We start from the raw sequence: 26208 nt of genomic DNA on the forward strand, positions 1-26208 counted from the left end.
AGCAGAAACAGCTGCCAAAACCAGCAAACCAAAGTGGCATCAGCGTTGGAGGGAAACCAGTGGTTAACACCTGCTGCTCTAAGCCAGACCTGCAAGCAAGCAAGGATCCAGAGAACAGATTTTCAAAGCCATATACAAGATGTAACCAGCTTCTGCAGCAAGGATGGAAAACCATTCATCTTGGATGTTTCAAGCGCAGAAACATGTTCATTTCTTCTCCCCAGTCAGACAGCAAAGGCATTTTCAGTGAAGACAGAAATAAGATAAAACCAAAAATTGAATTCTCCCTTCATACATAGCAGGTCAGGGCACAGCATTTCTCATTCAGCAGAGGCAGCTGCTGAAGGAAGGCAGAGGACAGAAGGAGCAGTATTGCCAAAATCAGCAAGACAAACATCAGAACAGCTTCAGCATCTTGTCCCCTGCCTGCTGGCAAAGCAAATGCCCTTCTGCCAAGGCACAGGGGAAGGTCAGCCATTGCAGAAGTAATTGAGACAGAGATGAACACTGGGGATAGATTTCCTCGAAGAGTCACATTAGCAGATCAACTAGAGCCTGATCTCCTCCCTCTTTACTGTAAAAACATCAAAACATATTCTTTATTAAACTCCACTTGCAAGTGATTTCAGACAGACTAAGAGAAGGGCACACTTAATAACAAAACATGACTGGAAGGGCTAGACCTGATTTAAAAAGTCAATAAAGCGTGTGTTTTCATTTAAGAAACAAAACTTAACTGTGGTTTTAATAAAAATCCAACCCTTATTTGTTTTGGAGGAGGAGAAGGGAGATCAGTGTGCTGCTCCTCTTGCCTCCTCAATTTTGAATCCATCTCACTGCTCATGGCAACAACAAACAAAATTCAGCTCATCCCTATGAGAGAGAGGTCTGCTCCTAAATCAAGTGGAAAACCCAGGCATGTGCTGGGTGGATAGAGGAAAACCACTTGGACATTCTTGCATTGCTTCAAAGATTAATCTAACATTTTAATTTTAAACCAGAAGCAGCACAGCAAGATAGGGATTTTGTTTTTAAAGGGCAATTAGAGCCTTCCTCCTCCATTTGTTCTCTCTTTAGAAGAAATATCTCTATTGTCTTGACATTTTGGAAAGGAAAAGCCCCACTGTGATTGTTTCACAGCAGTTATGAAATGCAGCAGCCACACAATATGCATCCCTAGGTTTGTGTTTTTGGTTCTCATTTAGGTGCCCAGTCGGGGTGGTGCAGGCATGAAATCATTTGCCTGACAGCTCAGCTGTTGGTCACTTATCTAAGGAGAAAATCACTGATGACTGCAAACCAAGATAAACACCCAATGTGCACAATGGAAGAACTCTGAAAAACAATATACTCTTTCCAAGAGAGCCCACACGTTGATGACCCATTGCTTTTCCACCTTAGCCACTAACTCTACCAGGTCATATCTCAGTGATCAGCCTACTCAAACTCAAAGATATAAAAATATTTGGTTTACAGAGCACACACAGTCTTAAGGACAAGTTACCCTGGCAGGTACTAAACTTATAGTCTGAAAACATCAGGACAAACAACCATCTACTGAAATGGCATCTGAAGAGCCATCTTAAAAGTCCTTTAATCTCCTGTCTTGAGGAGACTGGCCAGTACCAAATGAATTGCAGTCATGTTGCCTGCTAGCTAAGGTCAAGAGTTCTGCAACATCGTGCTATATGATTTTATCCTGCATGAGAAATGCAGAACTCCTCACATGTGCCAGAAGCCACCCCACAACAGTTGCAGTGAGTGAATTTTCTCACTGTAAGCAGTTCCCTGGGGACATCTCAGATTCTTCAAAATTTTGCCATTTATGAGGTGCTTGCTTTTCACCCAGCAAGACTGCAACTTTGTTTCAGAGTCTGAAGGAGGAAATTTTGGGAAGCTTTAGTCAAGACACAGCAGGACAGAAGCCCACTGCATAAAGACCAGGTCCTTATTTATCCATACAGCAGTCATCAAAAACAAACCTAAGAATTCCCAGGATTTTCACCTCACTTTAGGGCTGGAGGAGGTGGGGGAAGTGTCTGGTATTTGATTCCAGATTTCCCACAGTGATTAACGCATTTTAAAAAAGTTCCCCAGTGAGACACAAGAGCTGTAGTGATCCAATCGATTTCACGCCATGACACTGACAGTAAGACGCCCTCCTGCCAACAGCTGGCTCTTACTAATCCTCCCATTCAACCTGCTGGAACATGATTTTGCACCCAAGGCCACATGCAAAAGCTTCTGGCTCAGGAGCAGAAAAAGAGATGCTGCTAAGCAGGAGTTCCACACCTTTCCTTTTTCTATCCCCACCAATGAACACAAACAATATTTGATGCCAGATCCCACAGGCCCTGAGATGGAGGCTGCAGCCAGGAAATTCTTCTTTAGAAATGGGGGCAGAAGCATCTGCTATAAATTAGGTACAGCCTGGTGCAAATGGCCACAAGGTTGTAATGTAATGCAAACTTAATTATAGATTGAATTGATTCTGAGTCCAGAGGTTCACAGTACATCATTGGAGTCTATTCTACTTACTAAATAGCAGAAACCAAGCAGTCAAGAGTCTGCAGTGAACTCCTTTCATCTTACATTTGCCAACTTATATCAAGATCTAGGAGGTGAACAGCAGCTTCCAACACATGTGAATTCCAGCAGAGACCATTTTAAGAAGTTAACAGAAACAGGGCTGGACAGTAAAACCCTAAACCTAAGCAGGCTCAAGGCACTCCAGCCCTTTCCTGCTATAACATGCCATGTTTAAATGGAATCAAGTTTTTATGCCTCAATCCAGGGAGGATTTCCTTTTCTAGGACAGAGTAGACATTTCCTTCCCTCATATAAAAGCAGCAAAACTAGGTCTTCTGAACTTAGCTTGATTCAGCAATGCTGGCATTGAACGCCGATCAAACAACAAGGGAGAAATTATTTTAAAAAATAATTAACATAACAGTTCACTCAGAGACTGCCTTTGCACTAAGACTCAGGAAATGGATGGCAGAAGTTTTATTATAACTAGAGGGGGAACATTTTTCTTTAATAATCTCCACAACTGAAGTTACTCAGGTGTGTCTCCAGCAGACCTAGTCTGAGACACATTGCATAGTCAAAAGATGAAGTCATCATCAGGGCAAAAACCAGTCTAGCCACCAAAGACAGGCTTTTCTCACAGTCAGCTACTTACAGCAAACATCTGGTGCACCTGAACAGGGCAGAGCATGGCCAAAAGTCACAGCAAGCAGCAAGAGGAGGCAAGACACAGAGCACAAGCTACAAATTCACTAATGGAGGGCCCTGTGAAAGACCAAGTAGCTAAGTTGTGGAACTGCTCCATTTTACTCATGAGGGTTTAAGAACACATATATCTGACATATATCTGCCTTGGAGCTTCAAAATACGACAACTGTAGAGCCTGTAATGCATCTCTCTCTCCTGTGTCAGGAGCATGTCCCAGCCATCCAGTCACAGGGAAATTAATGATGGTTAATGGTTAGAATCGCTTCCTGAGCTGGCCAAATTTAAGCATACAGCATAATGAGCTTATGCAAGGTGTGTGCCATTTAGGACACAGCATCCTTCATTAAGATTAGGTTTTATTTATTTACTATTTATGTCAGTCCATAATGTTCCCTCCTCTTCCATCTTAGGCAATTTCAAATGTCAGCGGGGAGAAGGAGAGGGAAAGAAGGAAGAAGAAGCAAAATCATAAAGTCATAGGATGGCCTGGGTTGGAAGGGACCTTTAAAGAGCATCCAGTTCCAACCCCCATGCCATGGGCAGGGACACTTTTCATTAGACCGGGTTGTTCAGAGCTCCATTCAGCTTGGCCTGAAATACTTCCAGGGATGGGGCATCCACAGCTTCTCTGGGCAATCTGTTCCAGTGTTTCCCATGAGGGAGACTTCACTTTTCACTTCTGGTGGGTCCAACCTTTCTTATGTTACCTTCTGTAAACCTGCTTTGGGGAAAAGCATGGCTTTGCTCCCCCCACTTTCTTTTTGATTTTTGTCTTATTAACTCTCCTAACCATCATTTCAATCTGCGAAAAATATGCTAAGACTGCAACAACAGCATATGCTTATGGTGAAAGGCACACAGACATCTCTAAACATCTCTGCAGGAACACACAGCAGCCAAGGAAGGCTCCTACAACATACAACCTGTTTGGTATGCAGGGACTGAGAAAGCTTCTCAAGAGACCATTTAGTGCAATTCTCTACAGCAAGACAAAAATCAATTTTTCCCAGGAAGGGAAAATAGCAGGATGATGAAAAAAGGGCTTCTGACAACTTTCAGTGACAGTATGAAGGACAGCTATAAAGACAAACAAACAAACCCCAACAAACACAAAAAACCCCACCCACCCAAAAATGTGAATCCATTGAAAGGGAGCACCAAAGCTTGACACACGTTTCCATTGGAACAAGGGGATCTGCAGCCACAGCAATTCATCATTCACCATTTCCAGCCTCCCCTCTGGGCAGTCTGTTCTTGCCACCTCACTAGAGCTGGCTCTGCAGTTCCAAATAGCTTGGCTCACTTGAAGTAACCCACAGAATAATGATAGAGAAGGTTTCAACAGCCTGATTATTAAAGGTTTGTTAAAGGCTTTTATTTCAGACTAGGTCTCCTGCCACTGATCAAACACCAAGCACATCAGGTGACCCAGGCGGACTTTGAGAATGCAGCCTCTGGTTTTGTTTTAGGTAGAAGGAATCCAGCTTGCACCTCCTGATGCCACTCAGCAATGCCAGTCAGCACACACGGAAATACAGGGGGGAAGTCAAGGTTCACTTCACAAGTGCTTTCCTCACCCAAATCAGAATATAAAAGGCAGGCATACTAAACTTCTTATGCCTTTATCCCATACCAGTATCAGACACTTGGTCTCCCCCCTCAGTTCATATGCTGACTTTGAGAAACAAGAGAAGGAAAAAAGTTTCTTAAGTCTCTTTGCCTTCTTGCTGCATACCTCTGGACCCTTCTTTCATAAGATGAAAGATTAATAGTAAAAAAGGGCACACAACATTAAATAGAGGCTCCCTCTGTGCCAAATTGCTTCTCAGCTTCCAGTGTGCTGATTTTATTGATTAATGCAATTTTTGCAGCATGTTTTTATGTCACATTCCCTAGTCATTGACAAAACTGAACAAAACCACTGACTTTAAAGACAGCTGACAGCTTTTACAACTGTTTTTGAAGCACTCCCCTGCCACTTGCAGCATTGCTTAGGAAATGGCTCAAGGCAAGGAGTGGTGAGGGAGGAAGAAGGCACTGCACTGACAAACTCATTGCATGGGCCAGGTGCTGGGCTGCTGCAGGAGCAGGGAGGGATGGGAAACAGCAACCAGGACAAGGACTCTGGTCCAGCTGAAAGCATTTACTGGTGGAGTGGGAGGAGTATCAGCAGCCACTCTGTGAACTTGAAAGCTCCTCGGCTGAGGAACCTTCTCCAGAAAATGGGCATTACCATCAGGCATATGGGCAGTGCTGTGCAGGGCCATGGGCCAAGAAAAGATGGATGCTCTGCTTAGGCTGCAAAGTCTGAAAGCATAATCTGGTCCTATGTAACAATCTTGCTTTTAAAAGAGACTGTCACTTGTGGGAAGCTTTTGCAGTGAATATAAATGACACACAAACACACACATACACACACCCTTACATGCCTTGAAGAGCTTCAAGTAATACTCAAAACACTCCCAAGACTTCCAGTTACTGTCTCAGCTTAATTGCTTAATACAGGACCATACACTTTTCCCTCTTTCCACATGCATGTCTTCCCCAGGCTCCCAGAGATGCACTGTTGCCCACATGAACATAGACAGGGGTTGCACTTGTGGCAGCTGAGGGAACAAAGCTGCACGATCTACACAGCAGATCTGCAGCAACTTCTCACAGCACAAAAGAGTGCTTGAGATAGGGAGGAGGAAAGCACAAGGGGAACAGTGTGCTTTTCTCCAGCTAGGAGATACCAAGTGGGAGTGGTTTTGTTTATTTCAAGAGAAAAAAAAAATAAACTCTTATTAGTATGCATACTATAATTCAAAGTCTTCCAAGCTTCGGCGCAATAGCAATCTGAAAGACACTGCCAGGCAGTGGATGGCAGAAAACTGAGTGTAAGTAGAAAAACTCCATCAAGTAAGTTTTCCTCCTCTTCCAAAGGACTTTTACATCAATACACTGGCATTTCATTTCCTCCCTCCATCACCACAGCCACTGATGCTCCTGAGGCTGACAGCATTTGTCTGCATCACTCTCCCCAGCTGGTTCAGACAGCAACAACCAGGGTAGCTCGGTGCATGCAATGGGAGATTGAAATCAAACTAGGAAACAGTGTGAGTAGCAAAGCCAGATCCCTGTGCTTTCAGCAGGGTCTGCTTCTCTGCCCTCAAACAGCAGTCTCCTTCAGTCCCTCCTCCTCATTGAGGCCACCTTTCCTTCTAGTCCCCATTGCTGTGAGTCACCATCCAAGGATTGAGGTTAGCCACCAATTTTTTTCCTTCCTGTAATGCATGGTGATAGAGACCATACAAACTTCTCAGGAAAAATCTGCCCCCTGAGGGCATGCATTTGTTTGCTGTCACCTAGTGACCCTTTTGGCTGCACAGGTGCTTATTTTAAAGAGCACTTGTGCAGCCAAAAAAAATAATAATAATTTCTTATTTTTCTTTGCTGGTAAAGAACTGTCCATACCACATATGCTCCAAAAATTGAGGTGCAGTAGAAAGATGTCTGTTTATAGTATAGCAAATAACTGGTGTGAGCCTCACATTGTAAATTCCCCTCCTCCACTTCCTCACCCAGAAACAGGGCACAGAGCAGCGAAAATAAAACAAATATACATAGTTCTGTTAATTCACCCACAAAGGACCACGGCCAAGGGCACTGCTCTCCTGTCCACAGAGGATGGCTGCTCTCCCAGCCCACTCCAGACACCAGGCACAGGAATATGAGCTTGGCACCACACTAACCCAGCTATGTGGCTTCTGGAGCAAAACCAGGTCATGTTCAGCCAAGAAAGCAGAGCAGCCAAAATGCAGCTGCCTGTACCACTATGCCCCTAGATACTTGCACGGCTTGTGTTTTCAGGTCAAATTCTTTTTTCCTTGGTAACTATGAAAAATAGACAACTTTCAGAAGTGTCTCAGAAGTTGACCACAGACTCTAGAATGCAAGGGCTTTGCAAGTAGAAACATCCTGTCAGAACTAAATAAAGCAGCTGAAGTTTACCTAGCTAAGAGCACATTAACTATAACATACGTTCTTGGAAGTTACTGTTTCATTCTTTGAAACTACGAGCAACAGACTGCGCTGCAGTGCTGCCTCCCCAGCCTGCACAGGATATACTCTGCTACTTTAATTTTCTACTCCTTGAATTTTTCCTTGGAAGTCTCCACCCCCTACACCACATTCCCATCTAGCCACCCCCAAGCACTTGGAGTAAATTAAGCCAAAAAATCAAAGCCAGCTGATTATTTATTAAACAAACAGGACACATTTTGTCTTTGGTAGAATGGAGCACTCCTGGTTAGCTGAAGACTTTAAACTTCATGTTGGGGGGGGGGCAGACGGAAAGGAAGGAAGCAGCGTTTCACTTTAGGAGAGCATACCTAGAACTCGTTATCTGACTTAAAAGCCATCTGCCTACAAAATGAAACTGTACACATACATAAGACTTAACAAGCTGCAAGCAAGCATCAATAGCAACAATCATATTTCAGTGATAACAGCCAGCTTTGATCATATTCCTTTAGGATAACCCTCCCCTTCGAATAATTTTCAATTCTCTCAACTCTTGTCAAGCCCATCTCCCACATCTGCCAATTAAAGGAAGAAGCAGAAATTGAAATTTATGGGGGTGCAAGGAGCAAGTTAGTGTGGTTTGTTTGTGTGTCAAAAATTTTACCAGGATGCAGAGAGGTCCCTGACAAACAGGGGCCAGCAACATGTGCAAATGAAAGAAAGCCAGTTATGTACATGGAAAGGCATTCCTAAATTTTTCCAGACAAATTCTGAATACTTTGTTTCCTGTGAGAAAATAAGCATTTGACTAGAGATCTCCTAATCAGGAAACAGACACGTCAGGTATTTCTAGAATGCTAATGAATGTACAGAACAGAGCAGGGATTATCTGCTGCCTGCCTCAGCAGACACCAGGGACTCCCAGTATCTGAACTCCCTCCTGTTTTTATTCAAGCCACAGTTTGCAGAAAGATCTTCTGCATGAAAAGAAAAACAATATGTGAAGTCAGTTCCCAAACGGATGCAGAGAGCTACATGTGGAGCTACAGGAAGACAGAGCTTAGAAGCCACTTGCATCAGGGTTTGTTTTCTTCTTCTGGTTAGGGAAAAAAGAGAAAACATATCCAAGACAAGAATGTGCAATAAAATCAGATTAAGGAATGTTAGTCACTCCTGGCTTCCCCTCAAAACAGAAGTCAAAAAGTTTCCTCCATTTATTCACAAGATGTCTAAACAGTGAGTCTCGCTGGAAGAACAAGAAAAGAAAGAAATACAAAAAGAGGAAAAAGTGAAAGGAAAGAAAGAAGGTTGCTTTTCTCAACCTATTAATAAGCTCTTGAAGTATTCTTCCTTCACCCATGTACTAAAAGCCAAAGCAATCCCTGTAGCATCAGCAGGCACCGTGGTCAGTGCTGGGTCCCAGCCAGCCAGGAATGCAAATACAGTATCAAATGCATTCATACTTTCCCACTGAGACAAAGCCTGAATAGCCTAACAACTGCTCCATCCTCTGTGCTCCCTCTTCCCAGCTAAGCTCCTGATATTGCTCCTAAATACAGATGTCCCTGGCTGTTTCCATCTATGTTTACACAAGGAAGAGGCTGAGGGTCACAGGGTGGAACAGCTGAGAAGAGCAGGCACATTGCTGCAAACGTGTCCACGCTTCTTCAGATCTGGCTCTGGTACTCAATGGCTTTGCTGTTCAGCATCCATTTACACAAACACCAGTGTGGTTTTTGGAGAAAGGAGGATTGTAATTGAAACCACCAAAAATAACCATTGGCATACAACACTTGTTATTTAGCACAGACCCCCTTCAGCAGTTTTCATGGTCATGATTCAGCGGACACAGTGGCAGCACTCCAAAATAAGGTCTCTTCCTCCTTTTTCTGCAAAAGAACCATGGAGCTGCACAAGCAGCCTAGGAGAGGACCTCATGCCCCAAGCTTAAACAATTTACCACCACACTGCATTCCTGCCACAAGAGAAAACATGGACTAAATGCAGTTGCAAGCAGAGAATTGTGCTAAGCCTTCACAAAGCCTCTCCCACAGAGCCCTGTTTCCCCACGAGCAAAATGGACCTGGGCTATTCCCAGCAGCTGATGAGTCAAATAACTTCATTATGAAATGCTTGCTTAAGACCAGAGTTGTTATTTAGGGAGCCAGTATCTCACCTCCCTCTCAAAGATAATACAGGTACATGAGACAACACACCCACAGCACAGCTCCTCTCTCTACCTACAGAAGGGATGTGCTCAGAAGCAGCTTTTGACTGCTTCAAATGTGTCACACCAGCACAGGAGTTGTTTACCCAACTTCTGCTGAGATAATAAAACTGGACATGTAACACCTCCCAGCAGCTGCAGAAAGCAGTCAACGTACCAAATACCAAACCAACCACTGTTAAGTTTGGTTGGTTGGTCTTTTTAAAAAATAATGAAAATCTCTCATTTCAAAGAGGACCTGGCAAAAAAAGTAACTGAATGGATGTTATGATGTATGAAGTGATGTTCTTCTCCAATTTTTGCCACACGAAGAGCACAGGGAGTAAATATGCCCAAGACTTCTTGTAAATGTATTCCAATACAAAAAAGATTGTACCACACAGTTTCAAAACAGTTGAAATAAAATTTCCTTCCTTCCTGTAAATCCTGTATTTAAACTACAGGCATAACATACCATATTTAGCATTTCCAGAGGAATCCACAGAGATGACCATAAAGAAGGTGGCTGTGGTTGTAGGCTTCCCTTTAAACTCCATCTTTTGCTTTGAAAACAGACAAACACACGTCTGAAGAGTGGAAGCTGTTTAACAGCTCCCAATTTACACATCTGCTGGGCAAGAGAGTTCCCACACACAGGAGCCTCTTTGTCTTGCACTGGTCACACCAGATCCTCTGAGCTGTCAGACACAACCATCTTCATATATGAGGAGATATATAGAATATATATTTGTATACCTTCTAATCCAATCTGGAGGAACAATTCTTCTCCTTGGAGTTTTTATAGGACTTTAATTGAACCTGGCCCATCAGCTTTGAACCTCACCATCCTCCAACGGTCCTGGGCTGCTGCCTATTCAGATTGTCATTGGTCACTGCCCCCTTGGGAGGGCTGGGGATGAGAGCACAAATAAAGAGCAGCAGTGTAGCAGTGGTACCATGCTGATGTTTGGAGAGACACAGAGAAAATGACAGATTGGAAGGAACTTTTTAAAAAAATTGTGGAATTGTGCATTTGAGAGTGTTTTTAATCAAAGTAAACCACTCAGAAATGTATACATGTGTTCTGAGCAGATTACTCATCATAACCATTTTAAAACTATTAGCTGGCAATTATTTCCCAGTTGAAGATGCACTAGACAACAGACCTAAACTCCTTAGTATTTTTCCCCATCTTTAAAAACAATTAAGTGGCATGGGATCTAAATGTCTTAAAAACATCTGATGATTGTTGTCCTCAATAAAATCAGATCAGACCAGTGCAAAAGCTGTTTGCCCAGCTCCTGCTGGGATGACAAGGAGGTACACAGCTTGCACATCACAAGAGCACAAAAAGAAGCATACCCACCTCCGGCTGTTGGGAAAGCAGGATTCTGCAAGTTGCAAAAGCTCATCTGCTTTATCATGGAAATGATTACATTACTCAGGAGTGGCTGGTGGCAGTGACTGTGCCACCACCCTGGCAGACACACCACTTGAGTGAACTGCCAGCTTGGCAACGATCAGTCTCCCAACCTCTATTTCCAAAGGAAGCACCACTCTGAAGAATGAAAAACAAAGCCCTCCATGGAAGCTCTACACTGCAAAAAACTTCAGGGACTGTGTTTCAATAGCTCTACTTTTCCACACCTTAGAAAAATTTTACTGACATTCAAGCTACCAAAGATTGAGTTGAGATTTAGATAAAAACAAGCATAGACAAATATTACAACGACTCTGTTTCTTCCCAATACCAGTATTTTCAGTGTCTGATAAAACACTTGAACTGTATACTGTACTTTACTATCCAAATTCTACATCCAGCCTCCTTGTGATGTCCTCCCTGATAGGGTTTCTCCAAAGCCATTCTAGCCAGATTGTGGGATTTCAGCTACCTAAGTCTCTCAGATTGCTGTTCAGAACAGCTACTGTTTCTGCACTTGTATTTTCCAGCCAGTTGGTTGAGAATGCTAAGTGCTATAGAGTTAAGCTGATTATTTGTTTTAAAATTACTCATGTTTTAACTACATTAAGAAAAAGTCTTTAGGCAAAAGATCTAGGAAGCAAGGTTTTGCAGATAAAACATGTGAATTTGGAACTGAAGTGTTTATTTTTAAAACCAGTGAGGTTTTGTCTTTTTCCCCCCCCCCCCCCCATCCTTCCCATAGATATTTCCTGGGCATTCTCTCTTCCCCAGCACTTTGAATTTTAGTAGAACTTTGTGTTTGTGGGAAGTAGATTCTGAAGGAAACCTCAGAGATATGAAGACAGCAATCTCAGAACCATCAGACCTCCTGCAAGCTAATGAAGCAGCCCAGTGCACAGCTGGAAGTTAGTGGACCCAAAGAGACCCAGACTGCCCCTCAACAGGGACAAGACTTCCCCTTTGATCCTGACCTCTGCCCTGATGCTTTGCACCAAAGTGCACCAACCTCTGGATCAGCTCCCAGGGCCCATCCACGTGTGCTGTAGCCAAACACCATGTTCAACAGGACAGGGTTCACTGCATGCAATAACAAGCACTCCTGATTTATTTTAGGCTGCATGAAAGCTAATAACGTAAGCAAATCTTATGTTTGTCTTGAAACAGTACAAACACTAAGAGTCAGGGAACAATGTCTCAGCAAGACAGCAGGAACCAAATGTGAGTAATCACAGAGGAGTTTGGGGAGGAAGGTGGCTTTAAAGGTCATCTAGTCCAACCCCCTGCAATGAACAGGGACAGAGACCCATAACTGCATGGCACAGAGCTGACACAGCACTATCATGCAGGAGGGATGCAAGGCCATGCCAGAGCCTTTATGCACCTTACAGACACAGGACTGTAGCAAGCCACCTTTTCAGAGCTTTGGATCTCAGCACAGCTCCTGCAGTATCTCCAGCAGCATTCCCTTCGGGGTGATCCCCCCTGAGCAGGGATGCAACCTTTTGTTATCTTGTTGCAGAGATGCTTGTTACTTCCATGTGCAAGCAGCAATTGATGTTACTGACACCGCCTGGTGGTGCTGGGAGGTCTCTAAGGCAGGGAGACCTGGTTTGCTGGAATTGTTCCATTCACACCGGTTGTGAGAGTCACCTTGGAAAGGCACCATTCAGCAAGATGCTGGCAGGCAGCCCAGCTAACCTAGGTTACACTGGCAGGTTCTCTCACAGCTGATGCTGATGCACAAAGGTAAGAATCTTCATCACACTGATCTCTTTCTGCTCTCTTGGGACACCTACATGGAACTGAAGCAGTCTGAAACAGAGGCAATAACATTTCTGAAGGCAGATGGTGCTAGGAACTCTGATTTTCCAAGATAAGCACATACCCATAAACCAGACCAACAAGACTCAGGAGCGTGCTACCCACACACTGTATGACACCCATCATGGTAGAAAGGCACCTGGATCACACTCTGCAGCTCCAGTACTTCCTCATGATGCAACACAGCTCTGGGATCTCAGGATGCAACTGCTGAGAGGAAGGGTGTGGGACACTGTCACCACTTACCAGCTGAACTGGGACCGAATGAGGTACAGTGCTAAAAAAAATCCACCCAGGGAAATTATTATTCCAGGCATCCAGAGGCAGGGCAAACTAGCTGCAGGGATGCTCTGCACATGGTCTGGTGATCAACACTGCTAAGTCCACTGTAAGAGAGGGCTTGGCACACACCTCCCACAACATCCTTTCTGCTCACCACCACTGTGCACGTGCCAGAGCTGGTGCAGATGACACGTACCCTTGCTCAGGGGTCACCTGAGCAAAGGAAGATGAGTTTGCTGCAGCAAGCTGTTTCCTGTGATTTGCACCTCATGAGCTGGCTTCTGTAGCCAGCTGCTTCTGGGAATGTTTCAGAGACAGGAGATGGGTTCTGAGGTACTGCCAAGCCACCCTGCCCACAGCAGAACATGTTCCATCACAACAGATCTCCAGTCTGCAGCTTCTCCCAGAGCTCCCTCTCTCCTCTTCTCTCCATCCCTTATAGCATGGTGTGCCTGTGAGATGAGCTAAAAACCTCCCTGCACCCCAGAGTGCCCAGCAGCACCTGTACAACAGAGAGCAGTGTACAGCAAAGAGCAGCCTCTAACACAGACCCTCTGTGACACCCACAGGCACCACACTCCTTTGTTACTCAGCATGTCCTCTGCCAGGTGACTGGAAGCTGTGGCAGGGAAAGTGTGCTATGGTATGGTAGCCAAGCACATCAAGGAAGGAGAAGTAAAATCCCACTTTAGGCAAAATACAGTACAAGGAACTACTGTTCTTCTGGGGGACAGGCTAGGACCTTTGGGCCAGCCTGCAGACAGCCATTCAATTCCTCTTTTTCAGGGCAAGAAATGTTAACTCTAGACACGGGTGACAAAAGCTGCCAGGTAATGCTGTTATGTTGCCTTTGAAGTCAGCCAAAAAAACAGGGAAGAGGAAATTCCACAATACTATCAGCAGCACCTTTGCATCCACAAGCAAAAGGCAAGAGACTTCAACAGAAGTTAAATAAAGTTTATTTAAATTAAGTTAAATAAAAAAGTTTCCTGTTTTTCAGAGTCACAGCCCATTACAAGCACAGATTACCTTGATGAGATCAGAAAGGCACCAGCCACGCAACTACTGAGATCAACTTAAAAACATAATCTGATGTGCCTCTGGGCTTGGTCTATGTACATAAGAAATGTTAGCCAGATCTAGCAAAAATCATGACCAGTATTAGCATTTTCAGTCACCCATGAACAAGTTAAGCTCACTAGCAGATCACTGTCAGCACTGTTTGCCCTCAATTATTGTCTGCCGAGGGCAAACATTTGGGATACTTTTGGGTACAAGCTGATAAATGGAGACATCATGTGGCTACCCATAGAGAAAAGTAACTCCCTCATTAAAGAACCTCATGGATGAAAAAGCAACTTTTGAACCATAGCATTGTATGACCCTAGTTCAGTTTAACACGGAAAGCAAGGATCCCACATTTTGTAAGCAGTACAGATAAATCCTGTACCAGGATTTGATGCACAAATGTCCTAGCTGTCTTCTCCTCTCTAACATACAGGGATTTTAAAATGCAATGAGTACACTGCATTAGTGTTCAGTGCACTTTTAAGTGACTGAAGAATAATGCAGCTACAAACACTCCTCCTGCTATTGATATTCTTTTTCTCAGCTAGGAATTGTTTTGAAACAAGATTTTTAACATTTCTTGTTGCAAACTGTACTCCAAATGCCTTATACTCCCCCGCCACCCTCCACTGCCCCAAAGGATAAGGCATGTTAAAATCATGCTGCTTCAAGGAATACAAGCTTAGGAAACTCAGTTTTTAATTTTTATTAGCCACAAAGGTAATACCCTAGGAGTTATTTATGGGCTCTATTATAAAGCATTCATTTATTCATTCAGAGTCAGAAAGAACTTCTCCCAAAGTGCAAGAAACTCCATGGTTTTCTGATTAACACAATGTGTTTAGTTAGCACAACGGGTTTTCCTCTCCTTTACTCATGTCAGCTGCTTTTCAAACTAGACCTCAGTAAGCACACAAAAGCAAAACTGTAGAGATTACATTACTTTGTATACAAAATCACTGCATTATACTACGAAAACTACCAAATTGCTTGGCAGAATGAACACAAAGCCATACTGTACTAAACCAGGCTAATAAAGTGAACAAACGGTGCCACCAGTGTCCATCCCGAGGCCATAACTAACAGACCTTCTCTTAGGACACCTTCATGGCATCCAGGGATGAGGGAAACAGCTTTAGCCCTTTTCAAATCCCAGCTGGTAACTCAGCTTTAAAGGAAGCAGTTGTGTTCACCTACAGCAGCTGAAGAGGCAGAAAGGCTGGCCCAGAGCTCACCACTACCAGCAGCTGGGCAGCCTTGCAGTGCCCTTGCAGACAGAGCTTTTCCCCAACTCCACTGAATTCCAGCTGGTTTCTAAAGACACCAGACTGCACAGAATTTCTTATTTATATATCAATTCCAATTAAATTGTCATTTTTCTTTAAAAGCTTACAACCTCTTTTTTTTTTAATGCTCAAGTAATCTATTATTTCTAATGCAAAGAGATAATCAGAGAAGAAAACAAACTAGTCCAAGATTCACAGCAGAAGGTCAATTCTCCTCACTAAGTGTTACTTCCATACCTGTTCTGTCACTGCTCTCCAAGTCTTTTTCTAGTGCTGGGAGTAAAGCAACACCATCCCTTGAGTGCTTTCACCTAACACATTCTCCTGCCCACAGAAGCAACAGCTTTGCAGAGCAATTGAAAACCTGAGGAAAGGAGTAGAAAGCCAACAGCTGAGAGGAAGAAAAAAGCAAACCATGGGAGAAAAAGCAGAAGAGAAAAATGACAAGAATATTGGGGGTGGGAGGGGAGATCAGTGGTGCAGAAATTATTCATGTGGAGCTTTCAGAGGTTACTTAATATCAGCATATGGCAGGGGCCTGAACAGCAAGAACAACAGAGAAGTTTTCTAGGTTAATAGTTTCCTTAATATTCCCACAGGATTCGTTACTACTCTAAACATAGCGCAGAGGAAAAAATAAGATCCAAGGAGATCATCATCAGGGGCAGGTTCAAGAAAGGGTTCATTCAGCCTCCCCCAGACTGCTTTGCCTCTTGGAGCTGAAAAATACCCAGAGTTCTTATGCAGAGTTAATAATGACCCATTTAAATTTGAAACACACAATCCCAACAACACAGGCAGACTGAAGAAAAATGAGGAGGTTTCATTCATTTTAAAAAATAGTTTCAGTGGAGTTGTATTTGCTGAACTATATTTGGAGTTAATTTTTCAATGCCTACTACAAACACATAGCAGAAATATCCTTCATTGCATGCTTCTTTTCAGTGCAAGAGTCTACCAATTAAGTTGTCCTAAGACCTTTAATGTTCTTAAGGGTTTAGAATACTTCAAAATTTCAGCAGAAAATCTATTCCCGAAGGCCTGAATCTTGAGTTAATGTTTGTATTTGCACTGTGCCATCTACCTTCATGTGTTATGGAAAATCCAGTGTCAAAGAAGAAACTGTCCTGCACATTATTATCTGCACATTATACTTGTTTCCATCACTCACAGAAGGGAAATGACAACTAGGTCCAACAGGAAAAAACCTGAGCCATGAGCAGGAAACAGAATCTCTTGTTTTGGCTACTAAGGTAAGAAAAGGTAAATAGTGGAAAATTCCCCTCATACAGGAGCCATAACAGAGGTGGATCATTTGACAAGTTTCCTTACCACTGTTTCTACACAGCCAAGACACCTGTCAGCTTCACTATCTTAAAGAAAAAACATCAAACCACTTGGTTTGATGGAACCAAGAAATAGCATTACTTGAGACTATCTGTGAGTACATGTAACTGGGAAATTCTTGTATTTTCGTTTTTTAAAGTACTTGTAGGGCAGCAATCCACAAGTATGAGACAACAAACAGAAGTTTGGAGGGACAGAAGAGTGTTTATTTGCTCGCTCTTACGTGGGTTAGGAACTGAAGCTAGGCATGGAGTTGAGGAGAGGCTCCTATTAAAGGCTGCACGAGTTCCCACTGTAAACAAGTTTCTTTAGCCTAAATTCAGCACAGTGTGTGGTGGTGGCATAAGCTTGATGCAATTTTTAAGACTGTGAAAGTCTATTTTTATGCTTAATATAGTTGGTTATGTGTATTTATTATTAAGTTATTAAACTTTGAAACTGAAAACAAATTCCATGTTGCTTTAACACAGAAGTGCAACAAACGCTTGCTGTTTTTGCCAGGCTTCTATTCTGTGCTTACTGTACACTGCAACTACAAATATTTATGCAGCACATATTTCTGCAACAGTTCCCACTATCAGCTATCCACTGACCCCACAAAACCTAGCTGTAGACTATGCTATTTCCATCCCTCTTTCACTGAAATTCTTCCTTAGTAGCTGTTCTAGTTGCAATTAAAAGTAACTGGTGATGAAAATCAAATATCCTAATATTCTATAAATGGAGTTTTCAAGGAGAAGGAAAGAAGCAGCCTCACAGTGGCTATGCTCAGGCACCAGGTATCACTAGCCATGCAAGCAACAAAATCCAAGCCTGTTTTTTGTTTATGTCTGACAAGCCAGATTAAAAACTTTATGTTTTTAAAGTTGCTTAATAAACCAGTAGAACGATAATGATTACCCAGTCTCATCATTTGCACATGAAAGGTGGAACAGAGAAGCTACAGTAATTTGTTGCCAGACTTCACTGGAACAAACAGCTGCATTTTACTTATCTTCAAATATCAAAGGACTTGAGTGGGACAAAGATTACTTGGCTTGACAAGCTTTCACAGACCCCTCCAGCTCAAAACCAGAAATGTTTCTGAAGAAAGTCATGAAAGGATTTAATATAAGCCCAGCAGCAATTCCTATATACTAGCATGAAATTTACCACCATCCTCTAATCTTGTCAAAGCTAAGACAAGATGCTTTTTCTCCTTTCCAAACACAGTGGAATTGCACACTTCCAAAGGCTAGAAGCAGACAAGTTCTTCCTCCCAGAAAGCAGAGGCTTCATGGCAATGTTAAGTTGCTTTAAATCTGCCCATCCCATGCTAGCTCCTCACTCAAGCAACTTGTTTTCTGCCCAAGAGCTGGCTCAGGGAGCTCAGCCACTGGGTCACGTTAGTGCCAGGGCAGAGGAGATAGGGAAGCAGCCTTGGGACAGTGACCAACAGCAGAGCCACGTCCTCCAGTGCACCCTGCAGCTACTCTGAGTGTCAGCAGAGTTTCTTCTTCACTCTTCCACCCTCCTTTGGAGCTGATAAACTGAAGACCTCAAATCACCTTCTCTGCACAGCTTAATAAAATTTATTCTATTCTCTCAGACTTCTAGATGACCATTGTGAAAATCTGCTCAGCTTAACCAAAAGGAAGAGCAGAAGGAGTTCAGTATTTTCCCTTAATATGTGCTGCAAATTGCTGTATTATTTAATATATCAAATACCTTCGACAGCAGCAGTAAAATCACATTGTTGTTGTTTAGAAATATGACATTTTGAGAAAACAAAGTCAATGCCTGTGCTGCTAAACAAACAGGAGAGTTACTGAAGAACCAAAAACAAGATGTGAAGCAATTGAACTCAAATTTTTGTAACTGTACCCACTCCAGAAGGCTGAGCATAGAGTTAAAAGTTTTAGGTAGCTGGAAATAGCTGCTGCCTTAAAGCCAGTTTTTGTGTTTAACACATGTGGTTAGACAGCCAACAACCATTCCTGGGGATTATCTGCTCAGAGTATGAAAGACAATAAAACAACCCACCATTGCTTTTTCAGGCAGACCTGGGCATGATTCCCATTAGAACATTTTTATTTTAAAACTGAGTGTGATTGCTCTGATTTTATAATACAAGAAAGCTAAGCACAGATGTTGGTACTTAGAGCTGCACAAAACTTTGCCAGGTAAATAACAAATTGCAGAGTTATGAACTGCTTCTGAACATGCACAAACATATTGCATGGCACAGCAGTTTAAATACATTAGTCACTGTATGCAGTTGAAGAAAAACAGCATCTTCCAATCTTCACATTGAAACAAGCCAAATCCAAAACCCAACCAGGTAAATGCACATTTTTCCCCTGTTGATTTTGGATCAAGCTTTAAGTGAGAACTGATGGTAGACAGCAGTTTTAACCACTGGAGGAGGAAAGCAATGACTGGTGTTCAGTGCTGGTTCACTGTAACAGTAATGGACTATTAAAAAATATAACTACAAAAGAAAAGACACTTATACCAAGTTTCTGAAGGTGCTACTTGATGGCTTTTTACATACTATCAGTTTTCTAGACTGCAAAATGCAAGACAACACAGATATCAGAAGTCATCAGCCTTCTCTAACTTCCATCCATGTCAATTAACAGCTGCAGTTAATTTGTGGTTTTACTAGTTTATGATGTAAGGTCCTGCTCCATCTTGCTGTGGAGTGTGTTTAGTGTAATGGCTACTAGAATGTTCTTCAGCTTGTTCAGATTTTTGCCTTTCCTGTTCCTGCAGGAAGTGTAATACTTGACAAAGTTAACCTGAAATACAAATTTGTCACCTGCCACTTCAGTGCTTCATCTGTCTCCTACTTGCAGGACACACAATGAAACCATTTAAAACTTTACAAAGCTTTAAAAGTAACTTTACTGATGGAAAGATTGTGAATTTGATCTAGAATTTGCTTTACGATTGACAAAGTGCCCTCTCCCCCTTTATTAATTTATTTTTATAGACTCAGAACATATCTCCTGTTGTGGATAAAACAGAAAGGCTTCTCGGGAGAGTTCATTTGACCTCAGTCTGGCATCAGGATGAGACCAGATAGACTGTGCACCACCTCTCCCACCTCCTTTGCAACTGTTACTGCCCATGCAAACCCTATAAAAACCTGGCTGTTCCTGGTAGGAAGCGAAGGTCTGGACATCAGCAGCCTTCATCAGTTCTCCCAGTATCAGAACCATTAGCCTGGATTCACAGCAGTGTGCTCAGTTAACCACTCTGTTCACTCTGCTTGCTACACTTGGTCCTTTTTCCAAGACATACCACTTGGAAAAAAGAAACCTTGGGAAAAAAGCACTGCACAGAGTACTGACAGGGTGATCAGCTTGTTCACTTTGCCACACTTCCTTGAGTTTCTGAACTTTCTAGATTGAACACACCCCAGTGGGTAACACAAGCAAAAGAGGAGAAATTCTCAAATCTCTTTTACTTGGTAGACCTCCACTTACAACCTTATACTCCCACTGCAAAACTCAAGGAGTCATTTCAGGCAGGTTTACAATGAAGAACTCATTATAATTCTGCCTCTTATTCTATTTAGAATGATCCAATACAGATCAGTTTGAACACATACTGTGCCTCTGTGAGACAGGCATTAAAGCAAGATTTGATAATAATTTCATTCCATTTAATCATACAAGAAATAATGTAAAGCTTTCACAATATGTAATATTAACTCCTTTCAGTTTTTTCTGGTTTATGTTTCTGCTTGAATTCATAGGTCACAATTAAATATTTTTGCAGTACACAAGAGATTGTTTCAAGTGCTGTTGTTTAAATCAGACATAGACCAAACAGTCTTGAAAAACATGATCAGCATCATCAGATAAGCTCTTCCTTGATGCAGGTCTTGGGTAAAATGCAAAAGTTATTATGGAGCAAGTCAAACACATCCTCAAGTTCCTGCATTGTTCTAAGGTCTTTGAGACATCTACCCCTTCCACAGCAGCAGGCACCTTCCATAGGGAATTCTGTGTGTGTCTGGTATCACTTACAGCTGAGTGAACAAATCCTCATGCTCAAAGCATCAGTTGTAAATCACTACTCTACTAACAAAGCCAAAAGAGCCACGTCAGTTTACAACACAGGACATGACCCATACTTGCAGCCTGGGAAAGCAAGTCAAAGGAAAACTGCTTTTTCTTTTTATAGCCTGGTTCTCTAATTAGGATTTTTGGCCTCACTGTAATTTGGTATTGGAGGGAAAAAAAAAAAAAAAAAAAAAGCACACCATATAGTTTAAGCAGACAAATCACTGAGCTATAAAAACCTGCTACAGACAAATTTACTCAAACATAACCTACAAATGTCCCAGATTCTTCAAGATCCAAAAGCTATGAACAGCAATTGTTGCAAGCACACTGGGAACTTCAGTTCTAGTCCTTATTAAAATGGCTGGCTAAAAAGCACTAACATCCCCTGTGTGGGACTACCTGTGGGACTACTGTGATCCTGAAAAATTTGGGGCTCAGGAGATTTGAACAAAAAAAAAAAAAAAAAAAAAGAAAAAGAGAGAGAGAAAGAGGAATAAGACAGCCATCCCATACCTGGACACCAACCTGGCATTAAGAGTCCAAGCAATTATCACAACGTTTGCCTCCAGGGACAAGTGAGAGAAAGGCTTTTGAACTGAAAAAGTACAAGACTAAGCTTAGATGAAAAACATCAAACTAGGAAACTGTTGCTTGATTATTGTGCAAAGACTAAGTTACCTATTTTGCCACTCTGAGAATGTTTTAAGTGTTTTAACATGACTGTGAAATTGACCTGACAAGAGAAAGGGTAACTCAGCTACACACTGGGAAAACAGACAGGATGACTAATCATGCAGTTGATAAACAGTTTGCTTTGCTAGAAAAAGAGACCTGACCTTCAACTATTCAGTCCTCCTGTGCCTGCATACTTCTGCTCTGTTCCCTGAAACTCTCCCTATTCCACAACACAGAACAACCTCTGGCAGCCAGCTCCCAGGACTACTCCCACTGAAAAGCAGTGATCCCTGATCCAGCAGCCTAGAGAGCCCATGCTCTGCAGTCTCCTTCAAAGACCCAAGAGAACACTGCTGACATATTTTACTAGCACCCCAGTCATGCTAATTTCCTGCCTCTGAAGTCAGAATTCAGGGTGCAGGCACACCACATTCCCCTGAATGGCACAATGATTTCTTGGTGCTAGTCACCTTGTTCTCCTGTGCAGGTCTCCAACAGAAGGACCAGCACTGATCTATCACCCCAGCAGAGCAAAGGAAAAAAAGATGAAGAGTTCACCTTCATTCTTGAAGATAAAAATTTCTAAAGGCTTTGTCTAAGCAAAGGAGATGAGCATGACTGTTAGCGACCATCATCCACAAGTACTAATCTCAAATGTTCACCTCAGGAGTCCCTTATGAAAGTTAGCACCAAGCAAAGGGATGGGCCAGAATTTACTGTTCCCTTCAGCTTTATAGAGGGAGAAGGTGTGTTGGGAAAGATTTCAGGCTTTGCCACATGCCAGGAAGAACAGGCCTGTCTTCCTTCATTTGTCAGCATGATTCTTTTCACAACAGGTGAAGTAAAATCTTTTTAAAAAGGAAATATTGCCCTTTTCCATTAAGGTTAAAAGTTAGAAACCTTAATAACCAGCACACTTCTCCTAGAAGAAGAGGGAGACATTTTTCTATAAGAAGACAACAGTTCTCTGATTTGCCTGTTGCTGTGATCAGCATTTCACTGGCAAACCCCTCCTAATGCAGGGTTAGGTCAGTGGTTTCAGCAGTCTGTCCAGAGCACAGAGAAATGCGTTCTGAACTGGACTGATCCAGAGACACAAATAAACTTAAACTGAAGTAGGCCTGACAAAGTCATGCAAAGGATTTCTAATGCCTTGACCCACCATGAACAAGCCCTAACAGGCATTGCAAGAAGACCTAATTGGATTTGTGGTACACATTTGCACTTTCTGCACAAGAACAAGAAGCAAGTTTTCTCCCATAGACATTACCATTCACCTAATAGATCAACTAAACAAACTGCTCTAAACCCTCTTCTCAATTGGCTCTTTGAGTATCTAAAAATCACATCTAAAAGGTGGCAGACAAACTATATGCTCTGAAGAGACAGGAGCCACACAGTCCTAGATGTATTTGATGACACCAAATCAAACACACTCCACCAGCTCACACCAATGAGCAGGTTGGATCCTCTTGCTAAATCCTTATCAGTACACAGCAAAAGGCCAGGCCAAATAAAAGCCACATGACTGCTCCAAGTCTCAAATCAAGTCTTGTTTCTGAATCTGTTGCTGACAAGATTTTAATTCCAAAAGCCCTGTGCTATAAATCACTTCATGGCTGAAAAAAAAAAAAAACAAAAAAAAAAACAAAACTGTGGAGGAAGTGTTAACACAGTGTAAGGTTTCCCTGGGATTTAAGGAGCTCTGTGAGAAGACACCTTATTATAAAAGCCAATTCTCTTCTGAAGAGACTGCAAAACATGGTCCTTAAGGAGAATAACACACAGGCCTTAAACCTGATGTCATCTTGACATTCAGGCAGCTCTTCCCAAGGTTTGCTTGATGATTCAAAATGGGAAGAATCAGCATTCATTAGTATAAGGACAGAGGGGAAAAAAATCATAATTTGCCAGGTTAACAGAGTCAAACAAGATGTTGTTTGTGACAATATTTTTTTCCTTTCAGAACTACACATCTGTGTGCATTCACACACAGGCGTGAATAACTTGGCTATGACACTGGCTATCAAGATGGATAGATAAGATCTCTAAATGTGAAGCAGTTGTACTAAGATCCCTTCCTTCCACCAAGGGGAATGGTGCACCTGGCATGCTTGGGTGATGACAGGACAGCAGCACAAGGTACATTCACCTCAGCATGGTATCCTTCAAACACCTTACAGGCAGCACTGCAGTCTGCTCCCTGCCATGCAGCCATGCCATTCCTGCCAGCTGCAATGAAGTGCCTGTGAGGAAGAACAAGTTGGCTCCTAGATGCCTCTTACAGGATTTCAGCCTTTAAATGGGTGCCCCAAATCCACTCTTCCCCTTGCCACAGCACACTTTGAGGCACTGAAATGAAACTGCATCTTACCTTGTCTTTGGATAAAAACCCTGAGCAGTGGATGAGCACTTGAAACAGCCTTGAAGAAGTTGTCATCATTGTTAATAGGGAGAAGGTCTCCATGCACATCAGCATATCCGATCATCACTTCCAGGTTGGCTATGTGATGGATGTGAAGAATTAGTTTGTAGAAGTCTTCAAACTTTCCTGGCTTGTAGCGATCCAGAGAGAACCTTCTGAACTCTGCCCCAAACTGCAAGAGAAAGCAAACAGAGCATCAGCAGATGTGTCACCACAGGCCAACGCTCCAGTTTGGCATTTGAACATGGTATGGATCACCTCTCTTCACAGAATTAGAGCCACAGGATCAATCAGGTTGGAAAAGACTTCTGAGATCGAGTCCAACTTCTACCATTCAAAACTATTCTGTGGTGAATACAGTCACATGTTGGTGCTTACAAGTCTACTAGTGGCCTTTTAGGTTGTCCCATCAGAACATAACTATGGCTACCAAGACATCACAGGTACACCCAAGTGTTCCATGTTAAAAGTAATCACATTTTTAAAATATTAAGTTTTCATTAAATCCTCTAGAGGATAACTGCATTTATAGGACTTAACTTTGAAGGTCCATCATTCATTATCATCACCCCAGGCATCCACAGAACCATTCCTCTCCAAAGCAGAAGTATTCACTCTACTGCTTTCAAAAGAAGTTACTCAGCTATTCAAACAACCTTATAAAAATTCTTTGCACGTTTCCCATCAATACCACTGGGATCCCAACCACAAGACCTTTAAAGAAGCATGGTATGTGAGCACACAGCTTGTTATTAGAAAACACACTCACTCTACATGACCCCTGAATTTCCTGGCAACCCATGCAGCAGAAGGAAAGTTAGTTTTCATGGTTTTATTTTTTCTGTCACTCCACTGGTTTTTATTTTTAAAGCTTTACAGACCATTAAGTGCTTGTCAAAAAAAAAAAAAAAAATAGCAGGGGTAGGAGGGTGTGATTTGGCACAAGACAATAGAAAATGTTATAAATCCATGAAGCTGTTTTAAGTAATTCAAAGTGACTGAGGAGAAGATTTCAATGGTCCTTATTTCTGACATTAGAAACAAAATATGCTGTTAAGAACTGGTGGGAAGAATTTGATCCTCTATTTAAGGAAATTATGATAACAAAAACAGGCATCTAGTTAGACTAAACAGCTTAAATCACCTTTCTGGTACATTTAATTTAATATTTTAGATTGTATAGCATGATTAAAGTACTGTTCATCAACCAAACCTCTAAAGCCATCCTAACTCACCCTTGAACACATGGAACCACAGCCACAAATCCAAGAACAAGTAAGGCTGTAACTAGGACCTCATGGAAGTTCTTATTTGCAAAGTCAGCCAATACCAGAGCTTGAAACCAGACATAAAACTAACAAGCACGCAAAAGAAATAAGAAGTGGGAGAATTTTCTCTAGACCAATTCTTCCTCAAAATGGAGAATGACTTGCTTAGAGGTTCTCAGCTGTTAAATTAACTATACATGCAAGTCACTCTTTTGCTGAGACTAACAAAATTATGAATCATCACCATAATCATCTTCAAGCAAAAAAAGGAAAAAAAGAAGCCAACATAACCCTACTGGCTTTGGGCACAAGCATGTTCTCAAATTACTTCCGCAGTTATGAAAATCCCACTCTTGAGCATCAAAGCCCAGTTGTGATCATCTGAAAGCTTGTTTAGTCAAATTATGCTGCTTGTTTGTAATATTAACTGCTAGTTCCAGTTTGGATTTCAGAGTGCCCATCCAAATGCACACAAAGCAAGCAAACCACAGCTGGTTCCAATGGAGGAAAAAAGTCCTCCTTTGTCCTCCACCCCCTGCTCCTCTCCAGAAAAATGCGAGCAGCAACTTATTTCTGCGGACACACTTCAAACTGAAAAGAAAAAGCTGAAGTCTTCTTATTTAAAAAGTAACCTGAAGTTTTCTTTTTCTTAGATTCAAGCTAGAAAAAGCCATCTTCAAGTGCCAAGTTTAGCGCCTATCCACATGATAAACTGAAGGGGAAGGAACAGGACCTTTTTAGGTTTTGCTTAGAGCTGCATCTACTGTTCTGCACACCTGAACAGGAACGTGGGATTCCTTGGGATTCCCTTAGCCAAAAAGCCAGGGCACTCAGATGCCAGTCCCAGTAACCATTTGTTTACTGGACAGCTTGTTCAGGACCATTAGTACACATGGTACTGTGGAGGAAGCAGCTGCTGTGCAGTCTCACCCCAGGCAGCACAACACCCACCCCACAAACCCCCTGGACCCATGGGCTGCTGAGGGAACCCATCCTGCTCTGCCCAACACAGCTGAGGCAGAGCTCAGGACACTGCTCCCAGCAGGAAAGTGGCATGGAAAAGGACACAGGAGAGAACCAAGGATGGTTCCTTACACTTGGCTGGTATGA

General features: G+C 42.4%; 1 protein-coding gene across 1 annotated transcript in view; it reads right to left on the bottom strand.

Moving 5' to 3' along the window:
• PARD6G (par-6 family cell polarity regulator gamma) overlaps positions 1-26208 on the bottom strand; it is a 63464-nt gene that overhangs the window by 26557 nt on the left and 10699 nt on the right. The window contains exon 2 of the mRNA XM_063164833.1: positions 23780-24002. Within this exon, the coding sequence (XP_063020903.1) occupies positions 23780-24002 (223 nt within the window). The remainder of the gene's footprint in view (positions 1-23779; positions 24003-26208) is intronic.

Source organism: Melospiza melodia, chromosome 1 (genome assembly GCF_035770615.1).
Source record: "Melospiza melodia melodia isolate bMelMel2 chromosome 1, bMelMel2.pri, whole genome shotgun sequence".
NCBI lineage: Eukaryota > Metazoa > Chordata > Aves > Passeriformes > Passerellidae > Melospiza > Melospiza melodia.